General features: G+C 37.1%; 1 protein-coding gene across 1 annotated transcript in view; it reads right to left on the minus strand.

Moving 5' to 3' along the window:
- ITFG1 (integrin alpha FG-GAP repeat containing 1) overlaps positions 1 to 23,060 on the minus strand; it is a 107,367-nt gene that overhangs the window by 40,067 nt on the left and 44,240 nt on the right. The window contains exons 9-10 of the mRNA XM_068955975.1: positions 8,804 to 8,898; positions 985 to 1,157 (exon numbers count right to left, since the gene is read on the minus strand). Of these exons, the coding sequence (XP_068812076.1) occupies positions 985 to 1,157; positions 8,804 to 8,898 (268 nt within the window). The remainder of the gene's footprint in view (positions 1 to 984; positions 1,158 to 8,803; positions 8,899 to 23,060) is intronic.

A 23,060-nucleotide genomic window follows, 5' to 3' on the forward strand; every position in this document is an offset into this window, starting at 1 on the left:
TGAAATCAAAATGAAATCAGGAAAAGAACAAACATATGGGGTATTCACAGAGCAAGGAACCCAATAAATGTACGGTCACTAGAAAAAGAAATGGCTTTCACCAAGGTACAGTTCAATAGTGCAGTGTAAATAGAAGAACTGAGTTGGAGGCACTCAAAGGGAAGAAAATAAACATATTTCGTAGGCAAGAAAAAAGTTGGATAAAGATTAAAACAGAAAACTGAACAATTGCAAATAAAAAAAGAAGGAAAAGTATTGGAAAAAACAGAAGGAAAATAAAGCTAAAAGGGAAGAAACTAATAGTTGTGACATGGACAACATACAGGATAAAATATTCTGAACTTCTACACCTAAAGTGAAATAATGGCAAGAGGAGCCTTTGCACGCAAAATCTGCACACCTGCAGTAAACTTCTACATGCATCCCAAAAATGAATTCACTATTCAGTGCTAACCAAAAAAACTGAGGAGCTGGTAAAGCACATGTCACTGCATCTCATGAGTAGGAGGAATTACTGTATTATAGAGATGCAAGGTAAGGAAAAAATGGTACGTATTCACAAATAACCTGCATTCATTCCCAGAGTTTTTCCTATTTTTTCCCCATGCATAACTGTTATCCTAGTTTAAAGCTAATGTTTTTCTCAGGAAAAAAGTTTATTCAATTACAGCTGGACAATATAAAAATCACTGGGTGGTTGGGAAAGGGAGAACCAGCTCCTGTGATCAAGAAGAGCCCAAAATAGTACTTCATATGCCTCTAGGCAATTCTCCACTAGGAATCACAGTCTGAGCCTATATAATTTTGCATTCTGAATATACCATTTAAATGCATAGCTTTTTAAAAAGAGAAACATTTAGCAGAGATCAAAGACCTTGTTCACTTGACAAAGATGAGCAAGATACCCTAAAATTAATCATTTGTATGACTGATGCTTGAATATCCATTTAATAATCTTTATTTCTAGATTTATATATACTCTACCTTCCAGATGTGTTCTTTAGTATAGCAAGAGCATCTGGGTAGCCATCCATATTGTAATCTCCAATGTGAAGTGTAATTGGAAATGAATCTGCTGTTGAAGGTCTGTCACTTTGATATGGTACGAAGCCCCAGAGTGTGTCTTTATTTCTGAAGTCTTGCAAGACTGGAATCCACTGTAAAATAAAACAAAAAGAACAGCTAGGTAAGGAAATTAATTTAATCAAAAATATCTAACTCTATTTAAAACAGTTGACTATTCTATGCTGCATCAGGATTCTTAATCATTTACAAACTTCCAAAGAGGACGTAACATTAGAAAACAAGGATTATTTCCTAACTACATCACCAAATGAAAGATCTAACGTGAAGTCTTTCCTATGCAGTAAGTTATTCCAGAACAGAATAAACAGATAAGGTTATAAGAATAAAGCACTTGTGTTCTGGAGTATGTCCTGTGTATGGTTATTTTGGAACAGCTTCACTGAAGTTCACACTTGCCTGGAATCTGTATTAATTTTTAAATGTAGGCAAACTCAAGCCATCAGGCCTTGAGCTCCTGAGTCCCTTTGCTTTTCTTGGAATTGCAAGCAATAGGCCTGGAGGAGAGGTTGTGATGCACCCTCATTAAACCTGTGGACAACCCCAGAGTGAGGGCTGCAAACAGCATGCTTGAGGACAGGACTGCCATTCAGAGGGGACCTAGAAAGGCAAAAATGAGCAAACAGAAACCTCAGGAAAGTCAGCAAGGACAAATGCAAAGTCACGCACTTCGGAGGAAACCTCTGCAATGGTACAGCCTGGAGACTGATCAGCTGGGGAGCAGCTCTGCTAAGAACGAACTGGGCGTCCTGGTGGCCAGTAGGTCAAATCTGAGTCAGCGTGCACCTTGAAAGCAATGAAAGCCAGCAGCATACTGCACTGTATCTGTTGGCGATGCTCCTGCTCATTGAGGCAAGTGATTATTCCTCTTTATTCTGCTCTTGTTAATCTGCATCTGGGTACTGTGTCCAGTTTTGGGCCCCACAGTACAAGAAAGATGTTGATAAGCTCCAGCAAGTCCAGTGGAGAGGCACTGAGATGGTCAGGCTGTTGCTGATCAACTACAAGGAGGGGCTGAGGGATACAGAAGAAGAGGAGAGAACAGAAGGCTTGCGGGGGACCTAATAGCAGCCTTCTAGTACCCTAGTGAAGTAACTGAGAAGATGGAGCCAAGGGCTCTACTAAGATGTGTGAGATGCGTGGCAGAAGAACATGGAATCATGGTCACAGATTGAAACAAGGGAAGTTCTAACCGGATATAAAAGGGGGAAAAAAAATCACTATGAGGGTAATTAAGCACTGGGAGAGGGGCCTAGAGAGACTGCAGAATACTTATCCTTGAGGGTCTTCAAAATCCTTAACAACAAAAAAATCCTAAACAACAATGGTCTGAATTCAGTGTTGACCTTGCTTAAAGCAGGGAATTGGACCTCCTGAAGTCCTTTTCGACTTGAACGATTCTATGATTTATGGATATTTAGAAGTTCAAGAGCTTCAGTCCCCGTCTCCCAAATCCCCAACCAGCAGCACAAGATTCTGAACTGCTGGATAAGAAGTGACTATTGCAATATCAATTTGAAAGTATAAAGGAAATGCGGAATGTAATTTCTCAGGACAAGAAATAAAATATATCTGCACTTACTTTCCAAAGTGCTTCAGAGGTGCTAAATAGGAATTTATCTTAATTAAAATCAAACTAATTTCACAAGTTGGTATGAAGCTGAAGTACCAGGGTTAACATTTCAATGCTACAGAAAAAATCAGTGGCGTTTTTAAAGCCAGAAGTAATGTTATATATCAACGAGCAGACAATGCCTTCAAAAGGATAGAAGGGTGCCATCCTAAAGGATCTCTATTACCAACCCCAACAACACTTAACACCATGTTAAATGTCTCTCATCCAAGCCTTAATTTAGCTATTTCGGGAATGAGAATAAGATCCTTGCACAAAGCAGTAACACAGTTCCTGATTATAAATTACACTGCCACCCTGTAAAACCTCTTCCCTATAATTCAGGATTACTTTTTACATCGCTCCAGAAGTTCAAAAGGACTATGAGGCCGACTATCAAAGAGAGAGTTTTTTGCTATGGGAGTGCTTGACAGCATTGTTTCTTGATGTGGAGACCCTCAATTAACACAATCCGGTAATCAACAACGTTCCTGCCACGGGGCAATGTGCGTGACACTTTGTCTGGTCCCTTGAGATTACATACAACCACATACCTGTTACAGCAGCCTGCAAACATGCGCTAAGATCAGCTCTGTTTGGATCTCACAGACAGCTGAGAAGTCTCAAACGCTTCTGCCAGGCGCTGCATATCCTGAATGCCTGCTTGTATGAGTTACAACATTCGAACTGCTAAGAAGATCTACAACACTAATGTTTATTATCTAATGCCTGAAAACCCAAAGTTGAAATTAAACATACTTCATCCTTTTATTTTTCATCATTTTTATGCCTACTGTTAGCTACTGAAGGTTTGAAAAATCTAAGGGAAAAAATGGGAAGAAAGAAATAGGCTCTCAGTCTGACAGAAATTTTTCAGAGAGATAGATTTCCTACCACTTATTTGTCAGTCAGAAGACAGATAAACACTATTGTTGCAAAATACTGTAATTCTGAAAAACACTGATTGGAATCAGAACCATGAAGTATAATACGGTTTTCACTTTACATGGTGTCATTCACACAAAGAGTCATTGCAATAATATCCAATTATATCCATCATATACTTTCTAAATATTCCCATATATGGTAACATAATTTTAAAGAAACTAAATTTAAAATGAATTTTTAGGAGTAAATCTAAATTTGCATTCTGTTTTTACTCTACTCAAAAAGTGATTCATAAAAACAATCACACAACCAAGAGATCTACAATGAAATGTAGATATATAAACAATAGGTGAGCAAAACAGAAACATCGCCTGCTATTACTAAGCATCATCCCTGTGCACTCCACAGAGTAAAATTTATATATCTTAGTGAACCAGTTGTGGGCTTTTGTATAACAGTTAGAGAACATTGCAGAACAGCAGTCTTGTCTCATCTGTGACCAGAACAGATTCTGGCATCACATGGAATTTACTCTGACAGTTTTAAGTTCACAAAGTAATCCATGTTTTCAGTGAAACTTAGATTCTGCTTGTTTCTATTATAAATAGCGGTACTGTGCGATGCAGAGCATGCAAGATTAATTGTTTGTGTGCCTCAGGACACATATTTCAGTATAGAAAGCAAAAAATGAAATATGTTTGTCAATATTACAAATCCGCTTTTGTATTTGATAATCCAGACAATTACTTTAAACTTCATGTTTGTTGCCCTGCTTGCAGAGCGCTTAACTGAGGCAGGGAGCAGGCTGTGAGCCACACGGCATTCAGAAACGGGTAGCCCGCTCTTGCCCAACACCTTTTCTGCCAGTGCCAGGGTCTCCAGTCCTTCCTAACACAAGCACCAGAGCATCCTAAAGACAGATGACTGTCAAGAGTGGCCTGAAAGAACTGGCCACAGCCACAGAAGGCCTTTTCCCCACGTGATCCCTCTCTACTGCACCTGCACATTACAGCTGAGCTGCACGGGAATAAATGCAGCAGCTTCAGGATGTGTTAAGTTTTCAGGGCATATGAAGGTCACCTGAATTCCATATATGGTTGAGTAGCTACTCTCTCATAAAAATAAGCTAAGTAGATTACATTACACCGTTAACTTATGGTGGATGATCAAAGCCCAAAAGAAGCCTGATATTGGTTTAACAACACAGAAAAGAGTAACCAAAAAGAAGAAAAATTGTTTTTTTTTTTTTTTTCCCCCCAGGCTGGAATATGGCTAAGAGCCACACAGATGTTCTGAGAAAGACTAATAACCCAGCAATGATGGGCGGACTTGCAGAATATGGGATTTATGAAAATTACAGCAACAGCAATTTCCCCCCCAGCCCCCTTTTTTAAGATATTACAGAGGAATTATGAAAACCTGCTTGCAATGACCAACTACAGCTCCTACAGCTCAGCAGTGCTGCCGGATACATTGCTAGCCTAGAGAAGGATGCCCCAGAGACCCGTGGTTTGCTGTAGGCTGCACTGCCAGGCTCTGCGCTTCAGAGTTCCTAGCTCTGTAAGAGGAAGACAGCGGTAACTGTAACCTTTCTATTGACAAAGGCAGGTTATAACGATCATCAAGCACACAAAGAAAGTCTCAAGTTAAGAGACTAAAATGATACTGTTAACCTCAGGAAGCAAATGAAAGGAAAAAACCATACTCGGAAGAATTAAAAGATTAGCCATCTCTAAGAACACCAGAATATCCAGAGTTGGTACAATAAACATTACCGGGGACTTTAAAACAAGACTTGGGGAGAACTCAACCTGACTTTCAGAATCTAGATGAGATCTAAACCAACTAGCAGATTAGTTTATAGCTATACCATGGGACACCTCCAATGTCTTTAAATTCACCTAACACCAGCCACAAGCAGAAACAGCATATGGGATTCTATTTCAGGCCTGATGGCAATTCTTCTGTTGCTATGGAAACATTCACTTTTTAAAAAAAGTTTTAGTAGGACTGTATCTCCTTAAATCACTCAGATGTTCTTCTTTGGCCTTTGCTTTGGCCTCATCATCCAAAGAAAGAAAACAGCTGAGACTAATATCTTATACTTACAAAAATTAAATCATTAAATAAATTAAAACTTATGCTGAAAGAAGTTAATCCTCAAAATAATTCTCTTAGATCTGCTTCACTTTCAAGTAACCACCCTGCCGTGCCAAAGATACCATAAGAAGTAAACGTACTGCAGACCGACAGACATCAAACAAAACAAGATCCCACCAGAACAACAAGTCCAAAGCTTTCTAACACATATCCATACCTGACATCCCCCCGACCGCCCCTCCGCAGCACAGTTTTTTGTTTAAAACTGCAAATTCTATTATGCACATTCCTGACTGCTATGCATTTCATGGCCATGCACCATACACCATCATGCAACTATTTGGTTTCACCCACCAAAACAAATCTCTACACCAAAAAGTGAACAGAGATAATGGATACGTAACATCAACAACTTTTCCCATATTAGACTCCAATCTCTCCATTTCCTGTACATTCTGTCTAAATACCTAGCTGTTCCACGGGGGATCCGTTGCCTTGCTGAAACACCTTGTGCCCCACCATTGCTCATTATTGTTTCCTTCTAATTGTTAAACTGATCAAATGAAAACAGAAATTGGTTGCAGCCTATTTTCACATGAAGTTTATCATCTCTCAGGAAGATTAACTTATTTAATCAAAGCTCAGAAGTTAGGTAATTTGATTTCACAGATGATCAAATTAAATGAAAAAAAAACCATACCACTTTCAAATGAATATGGTCAGTGAGGAGTCTGAATCTCCTGAAGGCAGGTTCCTTCTATCTGAAGGAAACGTACAACGTACAGAAGAAACTGCAGTCACTTGAATGAAGAAATTGCTATTTTGCACTATTTCAGAATAGAAAAGATAAATGCCTTCCAAGAAACAACTCTACCTCTTCTAGAGCAGTCTAAGAGTACACGAGAAGGACGTGCTAGATATAATCCTTAAAAAAGTAAGGCCAGAATAAGTGAATGCCATTTGATATTGTCATTTTTAATTAAAATATCATTTAAAAAATATGCAGGGAAAATTGTTATAAAGTTTCTAGGTGACTCAATACTTTTTAGTACTTTCTTCTAGCAGGATGAGAATCTTTTAGATTTGGCATAGTGAAGGAACAGAAAAACTGTCTACGTACAATGTCACTTCAAAGCAGGTTAAAATAAAAGGCTTGTCTTTGGCAACATACTGAAATTATGTCAATTGACCCACACCTTCCTCTACCATTACGGCATCGGTTCCTTCTAGAAATGCGCCATGAACAACAGATGGCATTGGACTAAAGACAAACTACGCTATCATATCTTACAATGGTACATGAGGTTCGCGCGTGGTTGATTTTCACAATGAACTTACTTTCACTGAGAATTTACTTGAGTAGAAAAACTCAGATGTCTTTTACTTCATACATTATCAAGAGTAAGGAATTAAATGTACAGCTTTACTGAAAGGACAGATGTCGTAAGACATGAGAGCGCTCATGCTAAGTTCTTCCCTATTTATTCAAAAGTGAGATGTAAGTAGCAAGTGACAGTGGGATAATGAACAAGATATGCTTAACAAAAGTCAGCGTTCCCTCCTTTGACCAGAAAGTAATGTAAATATCATAAATTAAGCATCTGTTTGGTTTACACACAGGCCATGACATATAAATCAAACCCTATCGTAACACTGTGTATCCAGCAACGCTTCAATACATTCTTTGTGAATACAGAATAGAGGCAATCAATGTGAAAATCAACATGCCTAGGAAAACACGTATTTTTAAAAATAGAGGCTGAAAGAGATTTATTACCAAATCTAGAGCTACTTATTCTTTCTTACGCGGCTGGTATATTCTACCCTATTCATACTGCCTTGACTTCCTGGTAACTGTGTGCTTTGCTTTCCAATACAGAGTGATTTTTCTTGCTAGCAGAGAAGTATGCTATACTCTGTGCTCTAGAAATTCTGACTCTCTAAAACAAAAGATTCTCAGCATAAACATGGGCCGCAGACCCTCATAACAAGCACCTTACCAAAGTATGTGCCGTTCCTTGGGCATATAATACTTTTACCCATAAATTCTGAAATACAGATCAGACAGAACACTTTTTGTGCTAAATTTTCTACTTTTCATTTGTCACTAAAGGAATAATCAGCAATTCATAAGAAGATTAGAAACATATATGGTATGCATTATATGTTTTTGTGGGTGCAACTGTCTATTATAAGCAATAGCTTTTCACATCACCTTTAGCTTTAGGTTCAAGTTGTTGAATATGAATTTATTAAAACACTTATTAAAACATCAAATAGTTCTTCAGTTAACTTGTTTTAAAGTATAACTTCATAATAATGCAGGGCACTGTAAAGAGTTAAATAGATTAGCACATGCTTTAAAATACATGAGTATCTACTAGTCTATTTCATAAATGATGACCATGTCTCTCGAAACAAGTAAAAGTTTCTTCAACAGAAGATGCGGAAGTAGTTAAATTGTAACTCTGAAGATATATAGTATAAGTTATATAGAAGATAGTATATATAGATAGAAGATAGATAGTATAAGTTAGTCTTCGTATCCCTGAATGGAAATACATCCTTACAGTTAGAAAAAAAAAATTTTTTTTAAATGTGAAATGCTGAAAAATGGTATTTGACCCAGAAACTTGGTACTTGGAAAACATATTTAATTTATAACTATCAAAGGTATAGAGGAAATGGGGGGTGAGATGCGTGGACTAGGAAAACCTTGACAGATACTCCTTTTTTTTCCTGTTTTTTAAAACTATAAAACAATTCCCTAATTTAAACTAAGTCAAAGCTTATTTGTATTCACCAAATCTCTTTCCAACTCTTCATCACAAACTTATATTTTTCACGTAGTGCTAGGGCAGCTATGCTGCTTAGAATGCAACACTTTGCGTTGCAGAAAAAGACTCATTAAGCAGTGTCTATAGTTTTCTCAAGTAGAATTATCGATGGTAATCTGACATATGTAATCTTTTCCACCGAAAACAATTTAGATAGATCAAAAGAAAAGCTCTCTTATATTCTATCGTTACAAGTGAGAAGGTTTATTTTTCTCAGTACCCTGAAAAATCATTTTCCTTTCTCATATTTTCCTGTAAATTTACAATGCCAAACTCACCATACCTGATCCAGTCCTAGCTTAGATAAGTAGATGGCACTTTTTTGACATTTCTGATCTTCACAGACTGGTAATAAATGTTCACTTTGTCCATCCCCATCTGTCAAAGAGAAAAACAACTGTCAGCTTTATATCTGCAAAAATCAGAAATCCTGTTTGCAAAAGATACATTGTGTTTTTTACATGTGAAAAGTTAGGCCAAGATAAACCAGACCTTTTAAAACTCCTTCATGTTTGTAATCATTCCTCTAACTTGGGTCTTTTGTTTCAAGAACATCTTTGTTAAAACATTTTAATTTTGACCTGTAATATAGACCGTTTTAAATTGTGTATCTGATAATAAACTAATACATTTAGAAGAACAAGTACTTAGTAATTTGTTCAATCACCATGTTTTCCTGGTAAGCAAATTACTTTTTACGTAAACCTACTTGCACAAATCTACCACACAAACTAATTTATTTTTTTTGAACTAGTTTTAAACTAGTGTGCTGTCAGCAGGGCATTAAGGACAGTCACGACTTCACATGTAATATGTTAATGTGTATTTAAAGGTATCATTGGAAAGTTTACTAATGAAACAGCTATTCAATCCAAGGCCTACAGAATTAAGCAAATCTGAGTAATATAAAGGTTTTCAAAAAAGTTCTTCTAGCATCTTTAATCCGTGTATCTCCAAAACTTTTAGTAATCACATGCATGTTATGAGTTTAAACAAGCAACCTCTATTTGCATCTAGAATTCTGACACACAAAGAACATATAAGGGAACATCAATTTACTGCTCGTTATCTGCTCTGGGAGAAATGCCCACACTCACGTTTTGACCTGCAGCACTGCCTAGCGTATATGCAAGTCAACTGCCCTGCTGCTGCAGATAAGCTACCACAAGCTCCCTTGCATGGGCTGAGGAGGAAGACCAGACAAGCATCTGGATGCAGACAGCCAAGAGAAGCTAGAATTGTTGCAGCACTGCAGCCGTTAATGCAAGTCCTGATTACTATGACAGCTACCTCAAACTAGACTTGCTAGAGAGATGCTGGGCCCTAGCCCTGGAGAATTTCAGGGAATCTGCTTTTCCAGGTTATGAAACCAAGGTTCAGACTGTAACACAAAATTCACCTTTTCAAGGTGCCCCTCAGCTTACGCAGTTCTGAGTAGCTTCATATTAATATTTTGAGTGGATTTTGCAAACTTGCTTGACAGTCTCCTTAGTTAAAACGCAAAAATTAGATCTTCCACCACAGTCATCGAATCCCTTTTTCATTCCCCAAAATACTACTGACCACAGCCTCAATGTTTTATCACACTTTACCCATGTTTTCTCAGTCTGCCCAATTCTATTTCTATGAAACTGAACTTCTTTCTAGGCACACAGCACATAAATCTGTGTATTATTAAGTTTTCTAGGTCCCAGTTAGCTTCAGCAACCGTCGGGAGATCGGTTGTGCGACTTTCTCACCACCACCGCCACCCAAATAAAAGTCAGTACTGAGGAAGGGAAATGTTGGTAAGGCAGCTGGGAACGGAAAGCAGGGTTAGAAGGGGGAAGGGGAGCAATGAATGTATCAGACATCCCCAAACGTCTCCTGATGATAAAGCCAGACTGTCACCTTCACTGACTCCCTATATGCCATCTGTCTCATGAATCATCTCTCCTCACAGGTAAACCCTTCCCAAATTATCACAGCAGCCCTGTTATCAAGTATAACCAGTTCAGGATGCTGAGTAGCCTGGGTGGCAGAAAACCAGTAAGACAGCATCCAAAGTGATGGGCAGATAATTTCTGTATTCAGTGATAACTTAACTAAGCAACTGGGGAATTTGGTGGCTCTGAATTTAGCACCAACTTTTAAAGCTGTTTTCTTCTGCATCATTCAGGCAGAACAATTAAAACAGGTTACTCAGTTTAATTTTTTGCTTACAAGCACTAGGATAAAAAGTATTTAGACTGCAGGCTGTTTCGAAAGTTAAAATGGAGAAACTGTTTAATTTGCAAATTATAAACTATGGAAACATTGAAGGCATTGCTAGAACAGAATTAAGGTGCAGAAATGTAGGCATTTTGTGAAATATGAAATTTAAATTAAGGCATAATATTCTAATCACATTTCTTCAGAAATTTCAGCCTAAAGTCATTTTAGAAGGTTTTCAATAAATGATGAGGACAAAGAACCTTCAAATATTAACTCTTCTCTTGCTCTTGGTTAGTTATAAAAGGATAAAGACAAGGTTGTTTCCCTTTAATTAAACTACATAGCAGAGGAGAATATAAAAATGTTTGATTCTACTTAAATCACCAAGATTCATCTTGGTAAGGAGATGACTCAATTTGTTAGTCTTGGTAATTAAAGTTCAGTAACGCTGCAGTGTATTGACAAGACCAACCTAAGCAGCTTTGAAGAATAATGAAGCTATAGGGCAGGAAAAAGGATGCAACTCTCACAGAATTGGACAAGGAGCAATCACATAACAAAGATTTTATTGTTCTGCTTAAATGGCATATACCTGTAAAAGTAAGATTTGATTAAAAAGAATGAGCAGAAGGTAAATATACATGAACATGAATATTTTTGCCCCTGCAACTAAAAATGATATTAGAAGCGCACAGTTTCTTTGCTTCCTTTGGCCAGAACCTACAGTTCAGTTTTAGGTAATTTTTGTCACAGGTCCATGTTTTTAGGTGCATTTTTTTCTCCAATTCTGTGTAACATTTATTTAAAAATCCAATTGTTAAAAAATAAAGTAGTAAGATATAACTGTAACTGTTAAAAGTGTGCTGTAACTCAAGAAAATAAAGTTTATCTGTAAAAATATCATCCCCAAAAGGCCAAGAAAAATCCTGAAGACCTAAGGAGTCTGAAGGGCTCTCCTCAAGCTCACATAGTTCTCAATCTATTCCTGCATTCACCCTCCAAATTTTTTTCTAACAGAGTTGTAGATATCCATTTATGAATATCGGAAGGTTTTTACATACTGTTCAGCAGAATTTAAAGATAACAGAGAAATAAGATACAGTCCTACTATTGCAATAAGTTAATCTAATCTTACTTGTCTTAAGCGTAGATGGCTGACAAAATTTTAAGCTGTTAATACATTACTGTAAACTTCAAATTCCTTAAAACAGTATTTCAATTAGTATTTTAATAAAATCTATGTTATATGACTCTACAACAATATGGCTTTATAGTAAAACATTTTTATTTTAAGGTGATAAAGGCTGTGGAGCTCCACTAAAGGTGACCACATGGTAGCTGACTGAGGATGCTGAGCTATCTAAAAACACTTCCCTCTCCCGTCTTCCTAAATGCATGGCCGACCAGCTGAGGTGGAGCCAGCTGCCCTAGCTCTAGACTAGCCCCCTGCGGAACTAGGTCAGTATCAGGATGGGCACGTAGGAAAAAGTGGAAATACAGGAGCAGGGAGGGGAATGGACAGGGCTGGACCATGTAAATGTTGATTCAGAAGCATTTAACATGTGGAACTGCCTTCCCAATTGAGAGGCAGAAAAACTACCAACTTCAAAGGTGAATATCAGAAAGCAGAATCAAACTAAAAAGCACTTCCTTTAAAACTTCTTCTAGTGGCTCCTAACTAACTGTACAGTTTTTCAATGCATTTTATGTGTACTTAAAAAAAACCGAAGAATTAATGCTGCTTTTGATGTAGTACCTATTCTACACATAAATTAGTCTTTGACATTATTACTCACTTGTCATGCTGGATGATTAAAGTATAGCTGTGTGCATTTTATCTATTATGTGCTTAACATATAAAAGGATTATTTTTGAGAATTAAGCATTTATTTGCATATCACTTAAAATTTATATACGGTAAATGAGAATTGGGGCCATTATTGATGAATCCCCCAATGACATCACAGTAAAAGAAAGCTGGAGCAACCGGAAGCATCTAACTTTCCAACACATAATAATTATGATATACATAATATGTACTTCACAAATCCACCTCACTGAAGAGCTTTGTAATTGCTAACATATTTCATGTAAAAGAAAAGGCTTGGTACATTACTTGTACTGTAGAATAGGGAAAAGAAAACCCTAAATTTAAAAGGCATGAAGTGAAGCACCAACAATGAAAATGCAGCTGCAAACAGGACATCAGTGAAACAAGAATGTGATTTGAGTTGCAGTACAGTAATTCAGGACCAAGGGACAAATAGTTAAATACCGTATCACAGAAGAGCAGCAATCAGAAGACGGAAAACCCAACATTCTTCATCTTTATCATACTATTATCTCTCATTTCTTTTCTAGTTTCTATGCTTTATAGTTAACGCACTTCGTAAGAAGTACAGATCCTTCTTTTACTGTTGAGGCTTTTACTTGATCACAAGAAATTTTCTGAAGCAAATTGAAGAGCGTCAAAAATGATAACATATTTCACTAATTAACTACAGCAGTTATCATTTTGAAAAAAATAAAAAAGAAATAAGGATAAAACCCATCAAGAATACACAGAATATTCAAATGTCAATCTTGCATGTACAAATTTTGTTCAAAAAAACCCAAATAACTCCTCCAAAAACAGCCCTAAGCACAAAGCTAGGGCAGAATCTCTTTCATTATCCTGTTTTGATATCGCCATTTAATACCGTAAATGATTTGCAATTACTAGAAATCCAACGTTTCCTGCATTTCTGAAGCCTTTTCAAAGGTATAATGTGAAGCCCACAGACTGATACAGCAGCTTTTTCAGTTTTGGAAAGAAAAAAAGTATTCCTAATCTTGTATGACTCCTATCTTGAAGTGCCAGTTGAAATACAAACTTTTGGCGCAACCCTTTGTACAGCTCTTGAAGACCACACAACAAAAACCAGCAGCGCTCACAAAAGAGCTCAATCTCACTGTAACACCTAACTTACTACGGACCTACAATGCTAACTGACTTTCTAGTTTTCCTCTTATCTTCATGCTTGGTTTAGTTTTCAGTTTACATAAATATCCTTTAGCTTTTAACTCTAACTGAAATTTAAATTCCTCCACAAAGAAGGAGGAAGCCAGAAATGGAAAAGGAGTATCATTAGCACGTTTGCTCCAGCTCAATTAGGCTTCCACCGGTGACAAAATATGAATGTAAAGTTCTGCTGGGCTTATTAATACTACGTTGGTGACAACTGCGGGATAAACTCATCAGATCGGCTGAAATAAGTTGCACTACTTTCAGATTACTTAAAAAATATACTTTGTGTAACATTGCTTTAATAACTTACTTCAACTTAGGTCTAGCTAAAACCTGACACACACGAGAAAAACTCTTCATTTTTTTTAAAAACAAACATGATCATTATAAAAATCATCACCACCAGAATAACATTCTTTTCTTTTCCTTTTAGGACACCTTGACTGCTTATTTTACCATTTTTACAAACATTAACCATTTCAAAAGTAACTTAGATGCAGGAATAAATAAAAATGAACACAGTTTTAGTTTAGAGTTGTACATAAATATAAATTTCCCTACTTACACAAGAGACTTACTAAGATTTCAACAAAAGTACATATCTTCTGGATGATTGTGCAAACCTGTTATTAACTGTTTGTTAAAAGTCCATGTACTGTTTATGCATTTTTGTACGGTTCTGTGGCTCATACAATTTTACTCTCCATCTGAATGCCCTCAGGTGAAATGACTTCATTTTGTCAAACAGCCAGCACTGAAATACCACACAAGCATAAATTTGGTATACAGTTTCATCTTAACACAACTAGTGACTAAGGGAATCAGATTTTGGAACCAGTTATGACACCTATTTCTGGAGACCATCTGTTACCCTGACTCAGCTCCTAGGGTCTACTCGTCTATCTTTCTGTTACAGTATAGATTTGAAATAATCTCTGTTCAAATTGGTGGAAATCTCAGTTAGCCCTTACTTCTGCTTTCAATGATATTTTGTAGTACTAGATGTGGTTAAACACACTCTGGATTTAAAATGTTCTTTGCTGACAGCTCTCAATTTAAAGCAAGTTTGATGTACAAATAAAAGCTCAAATGTTAGGTATCGTGTTCTCAACACGTGATTCGGGCTTGAATGTGGTACAAAGAATCACGTTGTTAATAAAGATCAAGTTCTATAGGGAGTAGAAAAGGAGGGGAAAACTAACAGTTTTACATACTCATCAGTTGCAAATTTGTACTTATGTCAAAATGCGTAAAGATAAAATTAGCTATCTTAGGTAATCTAGAAATCATATGAGAATGATTACCACTGCCTATTCACTGTATTTCAAAGAAAACTCGTAGACACAAAGCCTTTCCAATATTTAACCCATGCCTGCATACTGCTAAAAATCCAAGCCCCAGCAAGAGAAACCCAGAAGATCACTGGGAGCACACCTCACACGGAGGGACTGTACGAGAAAAAATTACTTGCAACTGAAATTTTAAATTTCATTATGAATGTTCACACTTGCAAAAAAGAAGTTCAGATCTTTTCAATCTATTCTAAAGTAATCGTGAGGGGAGGAAAAAAAAGTAAAAAGCTTTTAAATTAGATTAACAACAACATACTTTTATTAAAATGCGTTATACACTCAAAATGCAGTATTAATGTGCAGTAATATAAGCATATACTTTAAAACAAAAGCACAAATAGCAAGCTATGTATGTCCCAGTGGTTACTCTAAGAGATTGATTGAGCCCTAAGGCCTAGCAGCTCACTAAACTGCACATCTACATGTAGGTGTAGTGCTGTCTCCTAATTCATAATGGTGACACTGGGGTTTGTGTAGTTCCACTTCTGACAGCTCACAAATTACTGCAGCAGGTCCATTGGTTTTTCCCCTTTCTATTTGAACCAACTGGACGACCCTCCCGGATTAGCACAGATCCTTTGTCATGGGGGGGGGGGGGAAGGGACTCTGTCAATTCTATCACCTACATCTATCCATAATTTAAGAGAGATTATATAGACAGGTTAAATAGACAAATAAGCAGCAAGCCCTAAAATGGAGGAGGGGTAAGATACAATCCTTCACTACCAACTGGTTTGTTTTTTTTTTTTTTTTTTTAAAGAAAAAGAGTGCTAATGAACTATGAAGTTCTTCTCATTTAAGGGGGAGGGGAAGAATATGGAAGAATTTACATAAGATAGTAACTCACTTTTAAGCAGAGCTTGGCTATTAACATATCTGACAGCTTTGCAGTATCTGTCTCATCTCATCTTTAAAATGTTTATTCCTGCGTAATAAGCGTTACCTAACCTTTGAACTGCAGAAATACTTGCTACCATGTTACACTGGTATAAATTAAGGGCAGACACTTTGATCTCAAGAGATTTATAAAGGAACAGTTGAAGAAAGAATTTAGCCCCAAGTGCCAGAGCGCCTTACAGAATCGTGTACAGTACTACACTGCACCAATATGTGCAATTAATATACTTCTCAATCCGGGCTTTGAAAGGGAATGGAAAACCTGTGGAAATCACCTGATCACTCAACTCAAACTGCTTTGCAATACAGACTTGCAGTTACAAAGAGCAAAACAGCTTCTGGTGGGTATATGTCAAAATTTTTCTACTTTAAAAAGCTATTTAATTCTACTACAATGTAATCTTACTTCCACTCCTTTAAAGACAAAACTGAATCAACTCTTTTTTTTTGTCCGGTATAACAGACAGATTATTACAACTTATTCCAGCTGTGTTAAAATGCTTTTTTTCTGGCAGATAGAAATAAGCTAACTCTGCAGGCTAAGACAGTGAGAGGAGTCTAGCTTGCATAATTCTGAACTTGATGCTACATAAAAGCAACACATTTTTGACATCACAAAGTCTGCCTGCCCTAAGTGCCTACTGTTCTCTCTTGACAATACAGATCCTAAACTAGCCATGGTAGCCATATTGTTACGGACCTTTTGTCAGAGCAATCAGCCCAGGTCCTTGCAAAAAGGTGAGAAAAAAAAGCAGTTCTTCAACATAGTACAATGAAAGCCAAGACGTTTTTCTCTGCTGTTGACGATTTAAAGTCCAAGCAAGCACAAAGCATCTCTGTTTTACACGACGCGTTCTAATGCGGCTTTATATGCTTTTTGCTACACCATGCATATAGTTTGCTCCCATCCCTCACTCACCGTGTTGCACAGTTCTCATTTTCCTTCATCGTGAGCCTTTAATTTAAAGTTCTAAAGCAAAGTAGTAAAACCAGGAGGCAAAAGGAGGACCCCACTGCCATAGTAGTGTTCAAAACAGTACCCTTCCGGGGCAGGCAAAAAGAGAACCAGTACAACCGAGCTTGATATTCAAACAAAATAAGGGTTCGTTTGAAAGCTGATTATCTTAAAATTGTCTTCTGAAGTAGTGCAATGATTAGAATTCTTTTGTTACACTCTGCTTTTAGGTGTTCAAGGAGATGGTCATGACAGTGATAATTATCATAAATTACTAAGATAATTATGCATTATAAAAAGAATCAATGTCAGCTGCTTTTAGAAAAAGTGAATCACAACTTCAAAAAAAACAGATGTAAAGAGCTTTTACAGATGACTCAAAGTTCTACGGACATTTAAAAAAACCCTCACAACACTCTCCTTCGCAGCAAATTAATCCTGCTTTTAAGTCTGTCTATACCCTTCCAAAGAATTCATATTAACACCTCCACTGCAAGAAAACCATTTAGGCCTAGCCTGCCAGCAAACCGCCCAAGCAGGCTTGCAGGCTGCATCTGATCCAACAGTGTGGTGGGCTTCCAGCTGAAGGAGAAAGACAACTTCAGCAAAGAGTATTCACCGGAATCCAAACAGGGAAAAGAGATGAGATTCAATACAAAACAGGAAGTTCCCTTGCATACCAAACGACAAATGGTGCTGAAATTCCTGTTGTAGCTTATGCTCAAAAGTTCCAACTATCCCATATTGCTAAAACAGCAGCCACAAAGCCTGACGGAACAGCTTGGAATTATTATCTAACGTTATACATTTAGAGAGCTTATATGGCATCAGACCTTGCTAATCAAACTTGCTAATAAATTGGGGGGTGCTTTTCTCTTTTCCTTCTTTTTATTGAAAAAAGAAAGCCACTTATAATACTACATTTTTGGTTAGGGAACTTTTGTTACCATTATCAAAGAAAAACTCAATGCTAAGGCGATTAAAACTGTTCAATAAGTAATGAACAAGCAAGTGGCATGCATACCACTATCCTAAATTTATTATTGGAAAGAAAGCAAAGGAATCCTTAATGCACAAGCTCCTTTGACAGACACTTGTATTAAGTGAGATCAGGAGACATTAGCAGTTGCTAGCAACATAAAAAACACAACTTGGCAAAATTCGGAATTTTTTTTCCCCCCCCAGAAACAGACACTGTTCTGGAACTACATTTAAAGCTAAGTGGACAAAAATATCATACGGTATTCAGGTCGTAACAGAGACTTGGAGAGAAAAAATTAACAGCATCGTTGCTTGCGGGCGTCGGAAGCACAGCAAATTATGGAAGAACACTGAGTAAAACATGGCTGTAACTCCAGCCCGTCTCATATCACACAGCAATCTCTTGGGGGTCAGGACATGCACGTACAGGGATGACCAAGCTGCCCTAACATATTTTAGTCTTAATATAATTAAGACAAATTAACTCCAATTATGCATTTATTGTATTATTTATTATTTGCCTTGTGCAGATTCACAGAAAACAACTGGTTTAGAAAAAAATAGCTCTCAGGTTTTCAGTAGCACTATTGGTACAATTGCACCCAGGAACAATTTGCTAGGAAGGGGGTGGTGGAAGACGCATGAGGGTGGGAAGAAGCATGTGATTTCTGCCGACGTCGTAGCAGGAAGGATGGCTTAAGGATCATGAAATGCATTATTTTAAATAGCAAAAGAAGCAATATGAAATGATGGTATACAAGACAGCTTACTATGTCTATACGATAGAGAAGGCCAGTTAGGATGGGATGTATAAAAAAAGAATCTGCTGAAGGTGTCAAAGGTGTATTTGAAAGAATTTGAGGCAGCTTTACTCAAAAGTTTCCCGAGCGACTTTAAACAATCGCTTCAACTTGCATCTCTCCTATTCTCAGACTTGTACGATGACTGTGAAAATGAATGATTAAGTTATTAGGGGCAGTCACATGGGGTGCAGTCTGGAGAGCAACATTATCTACACATAACAAACATGGATTTGCATTTTTTAAAAACTTAAAAGAACAGCAAAAGAATAAGAGTTACAGCTTGGCCTTAAACCTCAATAAGCAATAGTCTTGTTCTAGAAAAGAACTGTCAAGAGTGATAGAAATTCTAAAAATATGACTAATATAAAAATGGCAGGTATCACTGAACAGTATCACTGGCTAGCAATTAATAAATAGGACAGATACATCCTTTATGCACACCTTCTGCAATGCATCATGGACTCAAAACACAAGTGGCAAGTAATGTGGAAGGTCTCTATATACTACTGTATCAGATTAAGTGAAGTGTATCTGTCACTGAAACAACTTCTTCCTTCTTGAAGGTCACAGAGTTCTTTAACAACATCAAGCTTTTATATTGTTCCATCCAAACTGATCGCAGTGAGAATTGTCCTCATATGCAGAGGGCTTCAAACACAGAAGTATTGTCTTCCTGCACGTTAAGGTTCTTAAAGAGTCCTTCCACTGACTATAGGGGCACAGGTACATTTTCACAACGCAGTGCACAAAGAACAACTGCTTTGTAAAGAGGTTATTTGCTGAGATGCCTTATTAAAAGCTTGCCTTTGACACATACCTACTACATCTGAGGATATGAGATTCTGAAGGGAAGGAAAAAATTAACGAAAATTCAGATGCTAGAAGAAGTTCAGATACAAAACTAAAAGCTACAAAATTGAAATGCAACTCTGTAGGCAAAAAAACAGTGGGTTTAAGATATGGTCAGCTGTAGAATAATCAAAGTTACTTTCAACAAGAATCTCTCATCAAAACTTATTTTGCACAGTGCAATGAATGGCTTTAAAGACAGAGGTTAGGCACTCTCAGGGATCCTGTTTAAACATAATCAGCTGGCAATAAGGATCTATAATTTCTCTCTAAGATAAAAATGACAATTTCTACATTTTGTCATATAAGTAGTTAACATACATGAAAATAATTACTCGGTAGAACAAGGGAGATTATCTCAGAATTATTAGTTGGATAACTGGATTTTAAACATGAGAAAATCTTGAATTCAGCTCTCTAAAAGACTTGAGTGGAATTTAAACCATCCCAATCCATACTTTGTCAAAAAGTAACTTTGCATTGTAAGAGCAAACGCAGTCCTAACTAGAGTTGATCACACAGATGGAGACCCAGTAGCAGTTAAGAAAACAAACGATGAGTAAAAATTAAAGAAGCAAGGTGGAGTTGGCTAAATGCCACCCTGAGAAAGGGAGAGTTACGTCATATTTACACACTAAAACACTATCAACAGCACAAGCTGGTTTAGTTTGGACAAACTATTTACCTTTGGTTCTCTTTGCCTACAAGCTGCAACAAAATTCATAGCCTAAACTAAGCAAAACCAGTGACTGATGACTCAAACATTTCAATTCCCAGATGAGATATGACGGGATAATTTAGAAAGCTATGTTAAACCAACTGCACAGTTCAATATCAGTCATAACACTGATTTCCAGTAAAAAATGAATTCTTGCTATATGTACAGCACAATATTCTGTGCTAATTGCTTCTAGGACATTCTTTTAAAGATGTATTTTGTTAGTTTTCAATGCAGTAAGAAAAATTTTTCAGGCTTGAGTGTCCAAAATGCAGTTCACACGCATCTTGCTATTCAAAAATAATTGGTCATATTTCAAGCGTGCTCCACTAAAATCCTTAGCTTTCTATAATAAATACAAAATTTTAAGCTGTTTCAAATGACAAATTATTAAAACTATCCCTAAATGTAATTATTTATCAGAACTCTATCCAACATCTACGATTTCCACTAAAGACAGTACAAGTAGGTCTTACTAAAAGCCTCTGCTGGCATACAGACAACAACAATGGAGGATTAATCTTTTTTGCTATAGCAACCACAGCTCTGTAATTACCATAGTGACAAGAGAAGAATAGAAAAAAGTAATAATGAAGAGCTCCTACCTGTTTGGAGCAACGTGTCAGCCCAGTAAGTGCAGAATTCTCTAGTGCACAACTCTGCTCACCCTAATTAATTGAATTGTCATTTATAATTAATATGTCTCAAAACATTTCTGATTTATTTTAAAAAGGGCAACACAACTTTGCCAAATGTTTTCTGTCCTTTGGCCAGGTATCAATCATTGCCATTGTTTAACAGAGCGGGCTACTTATTTTAGAGGTATGACTTTGACAAAGTCTAAGGTCTATTACACCTCCATAAATACATCAATGTATTTTTTCATGCAAAAAACATGCAAATGTATAGGTTTGTGTATTTATGTGTATGCATATATAATCTATATATGGAAATATAGTAGCTCTTAGAGATATATAAAGGTACATACACACACACTTGCGTATCTTTCATGAAAAAAGTGCATCTTTATTATTTGAATACTTCAGGAACACTTGGTGCTAAGACTACACTAACAACTGTGACAGTATCTTGTAAATCACCTAGTCGTCGTTTTCAGCTCCACTTACCTAAATAACTTCTACCTGATAGCTTTTGTTCAACCTGCTTCATTTAAGAGAGGGAAGCTTGCCCCAGATTAGCTACCTCTAGATGTTCTCAGTCAAGGTCTTATCCAAAGGTTCCCCCCTCTTTTCTAATGACAGCTAACCTTTTACGACTGGCAATTTAAATAAAATTGGAAGCAGAAAATAATGTTGGGCAAAGTTACCTTTTGAAACAAAATATGTTCTGCTAATGTGTATGCGTCACTGGAAAATCAGGATCGTGGACCGCAGAAGTGCAACAACGCAGAGACACGCACGCAAAAAAGGAATAAGGCATCTGAAACGATCTCCCCCCCACCCAGTGCACGCCTGGGCCCGATGGAGCTGTAGAGTCAGGCATACACAAGATTAAGTAAATGAGAAGTGGTAAGAAGGATGAAAGGCCAGAGCAGGGGGAGAGAGGAAACCCTTTCGGATCTTTAGGGGACAGCAAAGGCCATCAGCCATGAGGTACAGAAAATGCCAAGAGAGAAAGGGGATTGAGAGAGGCAGGTTTGTTTGTGACTCCGTACCAAACATGTTCCTCATTGCGGTAGCCGTATCTCTAGGCCAATAGCGAAGATGCTTGCTGCCCACACAGAGAGCATTGAGAGCTATGAGAAGCAGCAATATTTTCAGTTATTTACTTCATTACCACTGCGATACAGAGAAAAAAAACCTATATTCATCATTTGGATTTTGTACGTAATATTCATCATTTGGAAAATTTGACATTGATCCTGTAAGCATGTGACAAAAGTGAACATATGTGAGTGTAGGCTGTCATTTTCTAAGGCTGCAAGGCCCTACCCGTGACTCATGCTCTTGGTGCTGAAGCACTGGCAGGGCCCCTCGAGGAGCAGCAGTAGATTGCGAGAGGTTATTATTACATGGCATTACCAAAAAAAAAAAAAAAAAATTCAGAAACTGAAAATACTCTTCAGTTCGCCTTTGTGCTTTTGAGTACACGTACAAAATTCTAACAGCCAATCTCTGCGTATATTAGGCATGCAATTCACACTGTCTTTAGCTGTATCTCTAGGCCAACAGTGAAGAAGCTCGCCGCGCACACAGAGCGCGTTGAGAGCTATGGTATCTTCTGCTTAGTGCACAATATCCACTGTGGCAAGAGCCACTTAGGGAAAAGGCAGCATTACTTTTTAAAGTATCTCACTTTACACTCCCATTGTGCTACTTGATTCTTTTTGCAATGAAACTTCTTTCAACTTACATGTTTGAAAGCGCTATTACTATTTAAAATTACAACCTATCATACCTTAAAATTTCCTTTGACTTCTGACAATCACTATTTCATAATTTCTGAAACAGGAAAACTGAAAAAATAGGAGACGTTCAAGTCTGACAAATCGTTTCCAGTAAGGGATTTTCTTTAACTTCAGTACACAACAAGCAGAGCCTCTATAATAAATGCCTATCTTTTGAAGTATCTACATACGCACAGATATTGTATAGTAGGTAAAAGTAATTATTCTGATATAGTGGTATGTTAGGAATGTGGGATTTTACCTCCTTATTGTTAGATCGGTGTAGAACAAAAAAATCACTAGAATCAAAACTAACAGAATTCAACTAAGATCCTCCTTTGCATTAAAACTTTTTCTTCCCATTGATTATTGTATGGA

This window comes from Struthio camelus, chromosome 10 (genome assembly GCF_040807025.1).
Source record: "Struthio camelus isolate bStrCam1 chromosome 10, bStrCam1.hap1, whole genome shotgun sequence".
NCBI lineage: Eukaryota > Metazoa > Chordata > Aves > Struthioniformes > Struthionidae > Struthio > Struthio camelus.